Here is a 16,054-nt window from a genome sequence, read left to right on the forward strand (position 1 = left end):
GAAATTCATGCGAAAATCAGCTTTAAGCTCTTCAGCAGTAAAATCAAAATAGTGCAAATCTTGCATAGCTAATCGGGGTAAAATTTTGCCTCCGCCCATTTGATATCCAAAATTTTTTACGGTGAGCACAGTACAATTTGCATATGTTACATACATTGAACATATCTTATGTACATTGAACCATACATTGAACAAAGTTTTAATTTGTCCCAATCTTTTGAGAACGACTCTTTAAACACAAGGGTCGTTCAATTAGAACAATAAGAAGCTTTTTTAAAAGTACTAAAAAACTTTAAGGTGAAGAGCGAGATATTGAGAAGGGGGAACCCCCCTCATATAGGGGGGCATTATAATTTAATGTTGCTCTTTACTTTCAGTTTTTTTTTTATTTAATACCAAAAAAGCATTGCAATACGCGAACAGCTAAACAGACACTAGATTCTTGATTATACTTATTCTAGAATCTAGATTAATTAGAATCTAGATAAAGATAGAATCTAGACTAGATTAGAATCTAAATTTATTCATTTGACACAACAGCATAAAACATTATACAGCACCTACTAAGAAAACTTTAAAGGGCTTGTTGGCCCAATCAATGTTGTAACACATTATTGTAGCAGTAGAGAAATATACCTGAAATAACCGGTTTTGACTGGTTAAAACACCTTAGGAAAACTTGGTGGTGGCATTCAAGAAAAGTACAAGGTGCTCGTACATATCCCGGATGCTGTATGTTACAAATTAATAGGTATGCTTTTAGTATGTTTGTATTACATTAATAATGTGTTTTGCCCACTGGTGATGCTGAAGATAAAAAAAAAAAAAAAAATCCGGAGCCATTGGTGATACGTGGTGTCGACAGGTTATGGAGGCTCAGTTGTTTGGTTTATTTTTGGACAGGTAGCAAGCGTGTCGCCAAAACCTTTTAGCTGTGGGAATCGAACCCCGAGCCCCGTAATGCCGAGCAGAGCATCAATTCACTGCGCTACCACAGATTAACAGAAATACAGCATATGAAATATAAGGAAAACAAGAAATAAGTTACACAATATTCAAACCAAATACAATATAAGAAACACATCCGATACACTATTTAAACCTCGATACAAATGCAACAATGCAAAATCAAATATACAATATAAGAAACACATCCGATACACTATTTAAACATCAATACGAAAACAATAACACCTCCGATACACTATTTAAACATCGATACAAAAACAATAATACAAAAACAAATGCATTATAAGAAACACCTTCTATATACTATTCAAACAGTGATATAATCTGGATGAAAATCAACAACACATTCTCTACACTTTTCGAATCTTGTCGACATTTCGTTCTTTTTCACAATAGTATCAAATACCCTGTATTCCTTAGCGATGTAAGTATTCCTGATCCATAGAGGAAACCCAAGGAGAAATTTAAAGTATATGAGATCTATCTATAGACAATAAGGTGTTAAAAAACTGCCAACCGGCATAATGAAAAATATGAGAGGCGCAGATATTGAATTGTAAAGCCTCTCAAAGCAATTTGTATTGAATGGCCCTTTTAATCTGGCAAGCCTACCAGTAGTCTTTCTAAGTTTTTCCTAGATAGTTTTTGTATATAGAGCATTGGCTTTGTTACTGGAAATGTCTTGTATATTACATTTATTTCAACTTATTTCTAGCCTATAAAGTCGTGTTGCTAGTTCTATCATTTTGTTATGCTGGAATTGGAAAAACATACATTACAAACAATAAAGATAAACGTATGTTTTTCCTATGTCAGATTAACTAACAGAAATACATCTAAAAAAACAGCAATTTATAGTATCTTGGACAAAATGATAGAAGATACATATCTAGGCTTTGTGAATTGTAGCTATTTATGAGCTGCTACATAGGGTTCTGCTACTAAATTCAAGTCAGTGCTTCTGAGGGGTATGGTGTTTTTTTTTCTTTGTTTGAGAAATGGTCTATGATTAGTAATTGAGCAGTCTGAGGGTTATTTTCTATTTCTGGGGCGGGAGGTTATGTGAAAAAAGTGCGGTGTAGATGTCTATTTTGTACTTTTAAGGGGTGTAAAAAAAAGGGGGGGTTCAATACGTGACAGTCATTTACTCCTTCACTTCTCGTCTTTAGTGTCTCTGATTTTTGTTAAGACTTAAACAGTTTTTTGTTAAGACTTAAACAGTATTTATGGACTTTAAAACTTCCGAAGGTGCTATTATTTTCAGTATTAATTTTTTAGTTCTGTTTTTGTTTCAGCTAATTTACTTCAATATATTTTCAGGCTAATATCAAGCTGTATCTTAGAAGGAAAAGATCCAACAAAATTTATAGAAAAACCTGGTAACTCACCACTATGGTCTATGGAAAAGCTGCAAGCCTATATATGCTACGTTCGGCAGCTAAAACCAGAAATGTCAGAAGCTGCAAATGAAATTCTGGTCAAGTACTATCAGTTTCAGAGAAAAGCTGAGTTAAGAAGCACTGGTAGAACTACTGTAAGAATTCTTGAGAGCCTTGTAAGGTATGTAACGCTAATCCTAAAGCATGGAAAGCGTCGGATGATTTGCCCGCCAACCACTCATTGCACTCCCGGCCAAAGGCATTTAATAAGGTGATCCGTACCGGGGCAATGCAGACCTTTGGTCAGCCGGTGAATTTTTTTTTTTTTTTTGTAAAATGTTCATCGATTATTCCTTTTTACCCGGAAGCGTAAAGTCCAAAAAATACTTATTTTTGAGCTGTATGTGGTAAATAATTAGGGTGATCTATCATAATAACATATATGGTATAATATTATTAATGTTACCATTATTGACGTCACAATGATGCCAGTAGTCAAATATGGTTCTGAAGCATGAGCGCTCTGAAAAGTGGATGAAGCTTTGCTAGATGTTTTCCAAAAAATTGACTACGGATTGTTCTGGGATGTCCAACCGTTTTGGGCTAAACGGAAAGCAGGTCGTCCGCGGCTGGGTTGTCATAAAGAAAGATTTAAGGGAAATGGGAACTTCCTGGGAGGGTGTAAAGAGGGAGGCTTCGGATAGATTGGGATGGAGGAGTGTGCGTAGCTGTGTTGGTCTCAGGTGACTTGATGCTCTGGTGAGGTGTTAGCAGTATTAGTAGTAGTATTACTGACGTTAAAGGTCATCATGTAATAGCATCTATGGTTAGTTTAAAGCGGAGATTTAGGAAAAGAGAAAAGCAGTTAAGACAATTTGTGGAAACGCTTCAAGCTTGGTAGAAGAGAGAAGGATTTTGTCCCAGTGAGTAAAGAGCAATAAACCTTCACTGTATTATCTATTCTTTTATTAGGTATTTTCTTCAAGAGCCACTTCGTATAGAAGGAGTGATCCTAGAACCTTTTAAGGGGGCTCAATCAATTGGGAATTGAAAGTGCTAAGTGCTCTTTTTAAGAGTCAACAGTGATCAGGAGCAACCAGCACCCTACCTTGCCTTTCTTTTCGAACCAGTCCCTGTACTCTCCAAAGACATCCGATCAAAATTTTGGGGTGACCATTATGTTCAAAATAGTCAAATGGTCCAATATATTGAATTAAATATTAGTAAATAATAATACTAAATAATACTAAATATTGAACTATGCACTATAACTATATTGAACTAAATCAAAAGATAGTATGTGTACCCACGTTGTTAAAAGGACGTATCCGTAAAAACCCAGGAATGATTAAGTGAATAAAGTTGAAATCAAGGAATATAGAGGAGGATATTGAACTAAATCAAAACATATTATATGCATTTAGGTTGTCAAAAAGGCGTATCTGCAAAATATCAGGAACAGGTAAGGGTAATAAGTTGAAGCTGTCGAGGTATGTTGATTGGGATGTTGAACTAAATTAAAAGACACTATAAGAATCCAGGTTGTCAAAAGGGTTTATCTGTAGATTCTCGGGAACGGCTATAGGTATTAAGTTGAAACTTTCAGAGAATGTTAAGGAGGATGTTGAACTAAATGTAAGGTACTAGACTCATCCTGGTTGTCAGAAGTGTATTTTTTTCAATATCTCAGGGACAGCTTAGGGTATTAATTTAAAACTTTCAGATGATATTAAGGGGAATATTGAACTAAATCTAAAGACACTAGGAACATCCAGATTGTCAATTTTCCATATTTGCAATGTCTTAGGAAAGGCTAAGGACAAAAAGTTATAGTTTCCATGGAATGTTGAGGAAGATAATGAACTAAAGCAAATACATTATGTGCATCCAGGTTGTCAAAATGAAGTGTCTGCAATCTTTTAGGAACGGCTGAGGGTATTAAGTTGAAACTTACCGTAAATGTTGAGGGGAATGTTGAACTTAATCTAAAGGTGCTATCTACATCCATCTATATTGCAATACAATGGTGTATCTGCAGTATCTCAGGAACTGTCAGGGTATTAAGTTAAAATTTTCAAGGAATCTTCTGGGGGATATTGAACTAAACCAAAGGACACTATGTTAGTCAAGGTCGTCAAAAAGGCTAATGTGAAATATCTCAAGCATAGCTAAAGGTATTAAGTTTAAACTTTCAAGGAATGTTGAGGGGGATATTAAACTCAATCAAAAGACAGTGTATACACCTAGACTGTCAAAATGAAGTCTTTTCCACACCATATTAAATATACTCTAACGTCAAAAGTCACAAATAAAAGAGCAGAGTCAGAAATAAATAAAGCTGTCTGATGCCACTGGTGTATATTTAATTTGTTAGTTCAGTTTTATTCATACATAATCTTTTGAATATTTTCTCAGGAGGATTCTTTTGAACATATTATCTAGAAATAAATATTATCTATATTATATATAAATATATATTATCTAGAGAAATATATTATCTAGAAATTGTTGTTGAATTGCTGTTGTTGAAAGTTTTGGACGGTGAATTTATGCAATAAGTATGTTGAATATAATCAAAGCCAATAGCCAGGTCACCTTATACTACTCAAGAATTCAAACTGGAATCTGATATTTTAAATTTAAGCAGATAACTAGAGAAACAAGAAAACTTAATATTAACCAATCATAAAACTTTGGCAATAAAAAATAACAGAACTTACCTCTAAACTTACAAATAACACATAACAGAACTACCTAGGTAGTATTATTAGGAAAGTCGGTGGGTGCAGCCAGTGCAGAAAGACAGACAAAAAACTATGGATGAAGATGGTATCAAGTGTAATTCTCCTAGAGTTACCAAGGTAACTCTAAGGTCATAACTACTAGAGTTATCAAGGTAAAACTCTCATAGACTTAGATTACGCCATGATCTGATTGTCCTAACTAAAATTTTAATGTCCTGATTAAAAATGAAGTGAATTTCATAAGTTTCAAGAGTTGAACGTGCAAGAAAAGGTTTAAAATTAATATTAAGGGAGAAAATAGATCAATTGAATAGCGTCACTTAAATGGGTAACATTATTAGCAAATTTGGGATAAAGATATGAAAATTAGAATAGCAAAAGTGTAGCGTATTTTTCTGCAGGTGAAAAAAGTTTGGAAGAAAAGTAGTCTTCCTAGCGCATAAATTTGGCTCTGAAATGTGAGCGCCTCGAAACTGCTACTACTACTAACAACTTACCACAGCACCAAGCCACCTGAGGCTAAACACAGCTAGGCACGCTCTTCCTCCATCCCATTCTATTCAAAGCCTCTCTCTTTATACCCTTCCAAGAATTTCCCATTTCTATTAAATCTTTCTTTATGACATCCTCCTACCCCAACGACCTGCTTTCCGTGTAGCTCTAGACGGTTGGCCGAAAAGGACAATCTTCGGCAATCTGCCGTAATTCATTTAAAGAACGTGCCCTAGGTATATCATCTTCTCTCTCATTATTACCCTAGAAAGCGGGATTGAACCACACTTTTCGCACAGCCTACTGTTTGAAATATGGTCAGGAAGCCGGGTACCCAGAACAATCCGTAGTCAACTTCTCTGGAAAACATCTAGCGAATCTTCATCCGCCTTTCGGAGCACGTCGAAAAGTTGAGCAGTATATGCTTGATATTGAAATAAATCTAGTAGAGGACAAAGGAGGAGTAATATGTTGCGCTTCACCTAAGTTGCTTGTAGTGAGTGTATGTCTTTATGGCAGGAGAAGGCTAAGATGTATGTAGATGGAGAGGTTTTCCGGGGGATGGCGGTGACTGAGCGTAGAGATTCACTTTGAGTTGTTTGGATTATGTGCGCCTTAGCACACAATATTATCAAATTTCACCATGGTGGACTCGATTCCAGTTACGAGTAGAAAACGGTATCAAAGTTTTGATCACCAAGAATAGGGTGGGGTAGTTTGTTAATGGGAGGAGAGAGTGGGGAAGCGGAAGCTCTGGAATTCGTTTTTCGTTTTTAATATTTTAATTCCTCTACCCTGTGAGGGATTGTATATTACTAGGATGATTGATGCTTTTTAATGCATTATACCTTTTTTTTACACTCCGCTGCTCCAACGCTCAATCAAGATTTCTCCTTAGTCTTCACCTGTTCACATAAGTTAGGTATGGTTACGAGCTTGGTATGTACCAATATTGTATTTGAGATGTCATATAGTACATCGATACAGCACTGGGTAGTTGAAATTCTGTTAGTTAGAAAAACGCTTGCACACATGGTATTTTGGTTCAGTATTTTTTGAAAACTGACACTGTTGTGCTTTTTAGATAGTTCTGATGTCACTATGTATCTCTTCAATTGCATTATTTTGAAAAAAAAGGTAATCATGTTGCTGATAGTACCCCGTATAATATGATTTAACAATCTGATTGATATTGTTGTGAAATGTAGAGGATATTTTGATGAAATACTTTTTTTTAAACTTAAAAGTAATTCGTTTCTTGACGATAATCTTCGTATGGGCTAAGTAAAATTACAGATGTATTCCCGGACGAGCACAGATGAAGATAGGTAAAATAATCATGTTTCTGTCTTACCTTATTTTCAATTTTTTAAAAAGATAATTAGCTTTTAGTTATTAAATTATATTATATTTATTAAACCAAAAAGTTTCAAGCATTGCCGCTAAGTTACGAAGTGTAGTAATCGGTGATTCATAGTTATGTCATCTCAATTTATTATAGAAGAAAGAAAAAAATAGAATTGACAATTTCAACATTTTTGACAATATTGATGCTTGTACACAGCTAAGCTGGCAGGGTTGATAAAATAGAGCATTGTAGCAGTGAAACTTTAAAAGAGAAAAATAACTTAGCTTAACATGCAGCAGCTTATTTGAAGTGGTCATAGCACCTCTTGTCTGTGGGTTATTGCCATCTATTCTTTAAGCCTGCATTATGATTAGATGGCAGCATGATATTTAGGAGTACCAGGAACCCTAGGCATGTTTTCACTATTTCAATTGTCACTAAGATGTTTTACTTGCTTGCAAAAATATAAATACTAATTAACCAATAAGCATTGCCAAAAGTTTTGGAAACATATGAAATGGCTCAAAATTCGAAAAATGGGACATTCCAATGTAAACAAAAGAATAAAACACAATTTAAAACGTTGAAAAAGTGATAAAATTTAATGCAAAACCAAGAAAGTGTGAATTTTGTTTCTTAATAATGACTTTTTCGAGTTTTATCATTATTCTTGAAATATTGGAATTTTGTGCTCATAAGCAATCGTCAATTTCCAGCAAGGTATCGGTTTGTTTAAAAAGGTCATTAACGGTTGTTTAGTAATAATAAAAGCTCGGAGGAACATCAGGGTTAGTAAAATATTTAGTAGGAATTTTTTGTAAACGTCGGCAACGCCTCTTATTTACTAGACTCATAATGTTGGTGAAATTATGATAAAAAGGCCAAACAATTAAACAAAATTTGTGGACAGCAGATATAGTAGAAATGATAATTGAAAATGTCGTTTATAGAAGAAATGGATGAAAGTAGGCTAAAAGGGTCTAGTTTTTCTCTGTTGTTCTTATGGCAAATTGACAAATTAAACACAAATATACGCCAGATATAATTTTTTCATTATAATTTTTATTTATATAATTTGTATAAAATAATTTGTTTACTATAATTTATAATATATTTAAAATCAATTTGTTTTTTCAAATTTTTTTATAATTTGATAAATTAAACAATACTTAAACAATTTGGACTTTGCTAGCGCTGATTACAGCTGCTTCGCGGCACTCTAGTTTTTAGCTTGTTCGTGTGGAGATTTCGACGGATTTTCGTTGTGATGGTGCATTTTTTCAAAGAATTGGCCTACCTAGCGTTTGTAAGTGTAATCATAGTGACTTTTATCAATAAGTCTTTCTAGGAAGACTTAATTCACTTCATCTGACTACAGTGCTATATACATGTGTCAGTCTGTTCAATAAATTGGCCTACCTAGGTTTGTAAGTGTAATTTACTTTTACCTATCAAAGAGACTGTTTAAGAAGGCCCATCTAGCCTCGTAACTGATATCATAATGACTTTTTTCTATTGAAGTGACTTTCTAAGAAGATTTAATTCAATTCAACTGACTACAATGCCATCTACGTTTGTCAGTCTATTCAGGGAATTGGCCTAGATTTGTGAGTGTAATCATAATGACCTTTACCTAGCAAAAAGACTGTTTACGACTTTCATCAATTCACTTCAACTGACTACAGTGCCATCTACATTTGTCAGTCTGTTCAAAGGATTGGCCTACCTAGCTTTGCTACTTACTTTGATGAGAGTTTCCTGCGTGATAGTGCAAAGAATCTAACAATTAGTCCTCCTAGATCCATTTCGTGCACTTGTCATGACGATTCGGTATGAAAAAGCCACCTTATACGAAGCCAATTCATCCAGTTTAGTAGCAGCGCCATATAACTTCCATCTGTGGTTGTTCGGACTTCTTCGAAAGTCAACAGAGGACTCTGTGTGTATGGTACGCAAGACTAAACGTAGATGGCGAGGAAAGAGAGGCGGACGACTATGCCAGCGAAATAGTATCCCCGTTTTCGTGTCCGAAAGGTAATCAAGACCCCCTGAGAAGTGCAAGACAAAAGTCAATAACTTTGATCCATTTTGGACCTCCTTACGAAATCCCACCCGTACTGCTACCCTGGTATTTTTACCCAGTATTACCAACTGACATGAGCCCTCCTTCTCTTGAACCTCTCAGTTTCTCCGCAAAGACCAAGCTACCAAACTTCTTACTGTGTAATGCTCGGTCATTAAACAATAAGATGGACGAACTGGAGGTCCTTATTCAACAGAATTGCTGCCCTATCGCAGAAATAACCGGGTGTTGGGATATTACAGAGGTAAACTGGGTTTATCAAAGGTTACACGAGCTTTTTTAACAATAGACGAGACCGGGGCTTGGAGCGCCGTGGCGGAGGTGTCGGACTATACATCCGGCAGGATTTACCCTGCAAATTACAAAGTGAGCCAACAGATTCCTGCCATGAAGTGATCTGGGCTGATTGTAGACCGCGCTTTCTTTCCAGACACTTCTCCTGCATTTATAACAGCAGTTGCTTACTACCCAAAAAGTGATAAGAATAGGATAGAGGCTTATGCAGTACCTTCAAACAATGATTGACAATTTTTGCCGACAATACGCAGCACGTCCATTCATAATAGCTGGCGGCTTTAACCAAAGCAATAAACAATGGGTGTCGCCTATGCTTGACTTAAAGCAAATCGTTACTGTTCCCACCCATGAGAGTGGTAGTACACTGGGCCTTATTTTCACGAATCTAGCCGATAACTACAAACCCCCGCACTCTCTCGGCCCACTCCAAAACTCAGATCACTTCGTTCTTCTGTGGGAAGCTGCAGCTAATTTTCCGAGGCCAAAAAATAAACGACTTACCACCTAACCCTTGTTCAAGGAATCTATATGTCCCTTTAGACGCTGGATTGGGACTTTCAGATTTGACGGGATTTGTTCAGTGACAGACCTGAAAGTGGAACTACTTTATTCTCTGCTTTTAAACATGTATCACGAAAATTTTACCATGAAAATCGTGGTTGTCAGTGAAAGCGACAATCCACGGGTGACGCAGGAAATGAAAGCAATGATCAAGACTCGCTGCCAGCTTCACTCCAGCGGTCAGATACTTGCAGAGAACAAACTAAGGTATCATGTAGTGAAGGTAAACAGAGATGCTAGGAAACGTTACGTTCGCGAGAAAGTGTCCCAACTGTTGAATACCGATCCTCGGAAATGGCATTCTGAGGTCAAACGCTTGACCGGAAAGAAAATAACCGGTGACATTAAAACACATGAAGATAACGGAACACTGGCAACATCTACTGTAGTGAACATATTTTCCTCAACAATCAGCACAATTTGCCCTTCCGTCAGAATTGATTCTTGATGTGACGGAATATTCGCTTTTAAAGGAGATTAAAAAACGGAAAAAGAACTGTTCCTCGTATCCGGAAGGCATAGCAGTAAAGTAACTTATTGTATTAACGCTTTTCCTTGCCAAACCCTAACTTCAATGACTAAGCAGTATTTTAAGGAACGAAGGTTTGCTCAAATATGGAAGAAGACAGACAAACGAGTTGTACCGAAAGTAAAAGGTTCCAAACCGTTTGACCAACTAAGGCCGATCTCAATTACTCCCAATCTAGCTAAAGTGACTCAGTCTTTCATTTACTGCGAACTTCTTTCTCAAATTGGCCCTTTCCTAGACCCCTTTCAGTACGGTTGTCTGAAGGGAAGTAGCACTACTCAGTATTTGGTGAAACGATTCCACCTCATAACTGAATGTCTAGATCAAAGGAATACTATTGTAGACTTGATCTTGGCTGATTATGGAAAAGCGTTTGACCTAATCCACCATAATTCCGCTGCTGAGAACTTGACGGCAATGGGTGCTAAGAAGCATAATCCGCAACTTGTTATGTATTTTTTTCGCGGCCGTTATCATTGTGTCTACGCGCTCTTCCCGGGAGATCTTGATTCAGAATGGGCCGAAATTACGTGTGGCGCACCTCAGAGCACCAAACTTGCGGCCCTACTATTTCTAGCGTTGATAAATTTTGTGCTTTTGGGAGTTGACGATCGGTTTAAATACGATAGAGACTAATTTAACCTGCTAAAGTACCTGGTTGACGAGCTCTAAGTCTTTCCACAGTTCATTAGTGACCTCAAGTCAAATTTCGTCAGCCAGTGTGACACGTATGGGCTGCAAATCAACGAGAGTAAAACTAAAGTGATTAGGTTCAACCCTCTAAATATTGATCTCCCCTGTCCCGAACCATGGTACCCTACCAGCTTAACCGCAGTCATACTTGGTGTGACTTTTAGCTCAGACTGCTCCTTTAGCCCGCATGTTGCAAATCTAGTGAAAAAAGGATTTACGCCTTAAGATCGTTAGTGACTTTTTGGCGCCTAGGTTTTTCTATAACACAACTTAGACTGACATATATGTGTTATGTGCGGCCATTACTCGAGTACGCATGCCCAGTCTCAGGGTCACAAGTGCACAATACCGAACACCTAAGTAGTGACATGGAAACTGTGCAGAACCATGTTACAAAAATCATTCTCTGTCCAAATCACGTTTCTTATGAGTCCGCTCTCCAGTCGCGTAAATTTACCGCTATACTTGAGCTCCAAACTAAAAAATTCTCAATTTTTGACAATAGTTAAAAGCAAGTCCGTTAATAACACCACCTTGTAAAAAATTATGAATAACCGAAGTACAATAAAGCTTGAAATCCAAGGTGCCGTACAAATTGTTTCGTGAATTCTTTCGTCCCTTTATTTGTTAGTGCATTTAATCGTTAGTTAATTTTTCGTTTGTTCCTTCGAAAAATTTTTGTTTAATAAGTAGCGTGTTTTTCCTGTTTTCGTTGTAAGTACTAGCGCCATTTAGTTGGAATTTTTATTCTAAACTACGATTGCTTGTATTAATAAAACTATTCTATTCTATTCTACTTTATTTAATGTACCCTATGGTAAATTAAACAAACTTAAAAATCAAGTGGTGCTCTTTTCTCCGACTCAGTTTATGTGTTTAATCACACTTGATCAACTGTTATGAAGTATTAAATTGAGATCAAAATGACTGATATCTAAACAATAACCTCATTTTTATAGGAAGTATGAGTTAATAAAGTATAAGGGTTTCCTATTCGTATGAAAGGTTCCAAACCACTGAAAAAAACAGGAAAGGTGGAGTTGGGTATTTTTAATGAAAACTCCCACCCTGGGGGAACTGATCGCACTATTGAGTAGTGGAACCGTTATAACTATGTTTATTAGTTCAACTGTCCATCATCTGAGGGGCTAAGCATCTGGTTTGATAAACCGGGTCCTTTTTTGGGTTTTATTTTTTGGGATGCTGTTTCTGTTGAGTTGTCTTTCAGATTTTAGATAAAACACATTAACTAAAATTCATATTGTGCCAAGCATCTACTCAAAAATCGTAAACACCATTTATTTTATGTTTGAGAATTCAAAGCACTTTGGATTTTTGTCATGACGACGAGATTTTAGCAACATTTAATCCTAAAGTAACTGCTTCGGTTTTTGAGAAATCAACAAATTTCAGCAACTAAAATAAAAAAAAATCCATAGCTCAAAAAGTTCAGCCTAACTCGACGAAAAATAGCAGTTTTTTCCGCGTTCTGACAAGAGTTTCTTAATACAAGACTCTTTAATTTATATTTACTTAAAATTTGATTTAATTTAAATTGATGATTAAATTTGTGGGCATGATTAAGGGGAGAGTATATAATATAGCCATTGTTTATTTTAAAACTTTTTTATTTCCTTTATGTAGCATATACTTAAAACTTCTATTATTACGAAACTTTTGTTATAAACAAAAAACAACAACAACTAAAGAAAATAGCTATCAGGATTTTGATCAGAGGCAGTTGGGAAAAAAGTGCTTGGTAAGTGGTACTTGCCTTCCATTGTTTTTGGTGACTTAAAAAGAACCCTATAAATTATGCGACTGGATCCTCGCCTGATTTTATACGACCATTGGTTCGATACGATAACCCCTTAAAAAAAAAACGCAAAAACACCCATGATCTTTATCGTGACAAAAATGCAAAACTCCACAATTCTTTATAGGGGCTTGAAAAATCTATTGTATATTTCTATGTTATTCTGAATCTGATGGCATGATTTTCATTAAGATCGCTTGTTTTTTTGGGGGGTACTCACCTCCTTTTTCGAAAATCGGGCAAATATTTTTATGTTGGTAGCTTTTGACGAGTAACATTAAACTTAATACATTTTATATATTTGGAATCAGCATAAAAAGACAATTTCTTTTGGTGTATTATTTGTTTTTATAATTCCGTTTTATAGAGTTTTGGTTACTATTAGGCTGAGTCCTTGCTTATAGTTCGGTACCTCTAACTGTTTGATGTACAAACCTCGCATTTTATATTCATAACTCAGTACTTTTTTTTTATAGATTATGTCAGGCCCACGCCCGACTGATGATGAGATCTGAAGTGACTGTATGTGATGCTCTTGTTGTAATTTCCCTGTTTGAGATATCGATGGAAGGGACATCTCTTTTGGATGGAAAATATCCACTACAATCCCCATTTCCGGAAGACCCAATGGCAGAATACTGGCGTGCAGGTTTGTAATTATAGCTTTTAATGTAATTATTATATTTTAATTACAATTTTTGTTGTTTGCTTTTATTAGTAAATGATAACACATTTAAATAATATTTTTATGTTTAATTTTTTGTTATTACGGTAAAATAAACAAAATATATCAATCACTTTTTGGTAAAAAAACAAAATTAAGGAGCGACTCGACCCGATAGTAACCGAAACTATTTTTTTTAATAATAGATACATCAAAAGAACTCGCTTTTATTCTGATTCCAAATATACAAAATTCGTTCAGTTTAATGCTAGGCTACCCGTCAAAAGCTACGAGCCTGAGACAATTTGCCGGATTTTCGAAAAGGTGGGAAATACAAAAAGTCAAGGAATTCTAATGAAAATCACACCATAAAATTCAGCGTAGTAGGAATCCAGTTGTCGAAATTTCAAGCTCTTATCTGCAAAAATGTGGAATTTTATATTTTTTCACCCTAAAAATAAGATCACGGATGCGTATTTATTTTTTTCCAGGGGAGATCTTATTGAGCCAATGATCCTGGAAGATCGAAAGAGTGCTAATTTGAACAGAAATCAAATGTCGTAGTGCCCTTTTGAAGTGACCGAAAAAATTGGAGGGCAACTAGCCCCTTCCCACGCCTCCCTTTTTACTCAAGACATCCGATCAAATTTTTTAGATAGCTTTTATATTTCGCATTGTTTTAAGGTCCAATAACTAGGGCAATGGGGATAACCTGACCCCCCCCCTCGAGTCCCGGGGGAAAGGGCTGCAAGTTACACATTTTTCCCCGTGTTCCTATTTAACCTAGTATTTGTTACTGCAAAATTTAAGGATTTTTTTTTAAACTACTTAGGAGCTTACGTTTTATATTTTTAGATTGGGGAAGGCAGAGAAGAGAGTCTTTTCGCTAACTTAGAAAGTTGTTAACTAGGCGAATCATGGTTTCAAGAATCGCTTTACAGTCTAAATTAAGTTCTGATAAGAATTTTTTAGCTCAAACTTCCACCTTTCCCTCCTCCAGGACACTTTTAGATCGAAAGAATAACTTATGGCCTGGGAAGGTTTTCTAACCCTTACTTTTACTCCTCTGATGCTTGCAAGGCTTAGAGAGATTCTATGAAACAAGCTATGTATATAATAAAAATAATAATAAAAAATCAAATTCAGTTCAGAATCCTATTCAAGTCCTAACAACCAAAGTCCAATTGACTTGAACTCTGGTGTTATTTACTATGACCTTACTATGACCTTACTTGAATGCAAACTAAGATTACTATCTTAGTTAGGGTTCGTTTTTAACATAGCGTAAGTTCAATGATTGAAAGATAACAGATGAGTATGCACAGCTGTGTTGGCCTCAGGTGGCTTGGTCTGGCAGTGGATTGTTAGTAGTTGTATTAATTGAAAGTTTACACCGTACCCAAATACTTTCTTTTATTTTACCTTCTCACTGATGTGTATTCACCAAATAGGTCAAGTGACTCTAGATTAAAGCCTACCGTCAAATAAGGACATTTTCTGTTCAAAACTTGAGCTTTTTTCATTCTAAGAACTTTTTTTCTGTCATATTTGGTATGTCTTCATCTTGTCTTTAAAGCCCTGCGAGTAGGGAATCTTTAGAGGTAAGAGCTTGAAGACACGTTTTCAAACACATGTTGCAAACAAATGGCCTAAAAACATAATTTAATTGAATGTCTATTCCTGAAAAGTTCTTTCACCCTGTACAACTTACCAAATTAGTAAACAGCCTCTCCTATCTACTTTTATCCGTTGATTCTTTCACGTTATAAACATTTTTTATGGTCAAGAGAGTTTGTACAGTGTCAATATAATCGAGTTTATCGACAGACTAGTGGTTTGAAAAAAATTATAACTTAATTTCTCTCCCGCGTTGACAATGCTAGTTATGTTGCGTACATAATCTAACATTTTCATTTGTCATGCAATTTTTTGGGTCTTTGTTGGTTCTATTTTATTCGTCTTTTCGCTTTATAATGAATTAATCCTTTATTTAAGATCCAGATTATTAGTTAAAACCTGATGTGACGACTAAATTCCCTAAAAATTACTTAAGTTTGTTCTTAAGGTGATTCCTAAGAATCAGCTAAAACGCTTTAAGGCTGTATCTGACATTTTCAAATTTCTGAAGTAAAAACCAAACCCCTTTTTATCTTCCCTTTGAGAACAAATTAGCATTGGTGCAATTATCTCAGACGATTTAAAATATCAGATACATCCTTTAGACGTAACAACGACGGTGTTGTGAAACACATGTTGACACTCTACGTCATAATGTTGATGTCATTTAAATCAGAGCATCGGATATGTATCGTTTGTTAAGCAAACCATGGGATTTCTCGTGTTTCTTTTTCTTTTCTTCACCTCATATATAAACATTGCAGTAGTTTTCATTTCAAACTAATTTAATTAAAATGTTTAATTAAATTTATGTTTAATGTATTTCTATTCTTATTTGAACCTAATTAAATTTAAAAAACAA

At 35.5% G+C, this 16,054-nt stretch overlaps 1 protein-coding gene across 1 annotated transcript in view; it reads left to right on the top strand.

Annotated features, from left to right (window-relative positions):
- Positions 1–16,054, top strand: part of LOC148940165 (DNA helicase MCM9-like) — a 125,775-nt gene that overhangs the window by 89,060 nt on the left and 20,661 nt on the right. The window contains exons 14-15 of the mRNA XM_089106087.1: positions 2,290–2,529; positions 13,388–13,560. Coding sequence (XP_088962213.1) covers positions 2,290–2,529; positions 13,388–13,560 — 413 coding nt within the window. The remainder of the gene's footprint in view (positions 1–2,289; positions 2,530–13,387; positions 13,561–16,054) is intronic.

Source organism: Artemia sp. Qi Xiang Cuo, chromosome 20, assembly GCF_049724085.1.
Source record: "Artemia sp. Qi Xiang Cuo chromosome 20, ASM4972408v1, whole genome shotgun sequence".
NCBI lineage: Eukaryota > Metazoa > Arthropoda > Branchiopoda > Anostraca > Artemiidae > Artemia > Artemia sp. Qi Xiang Cuo.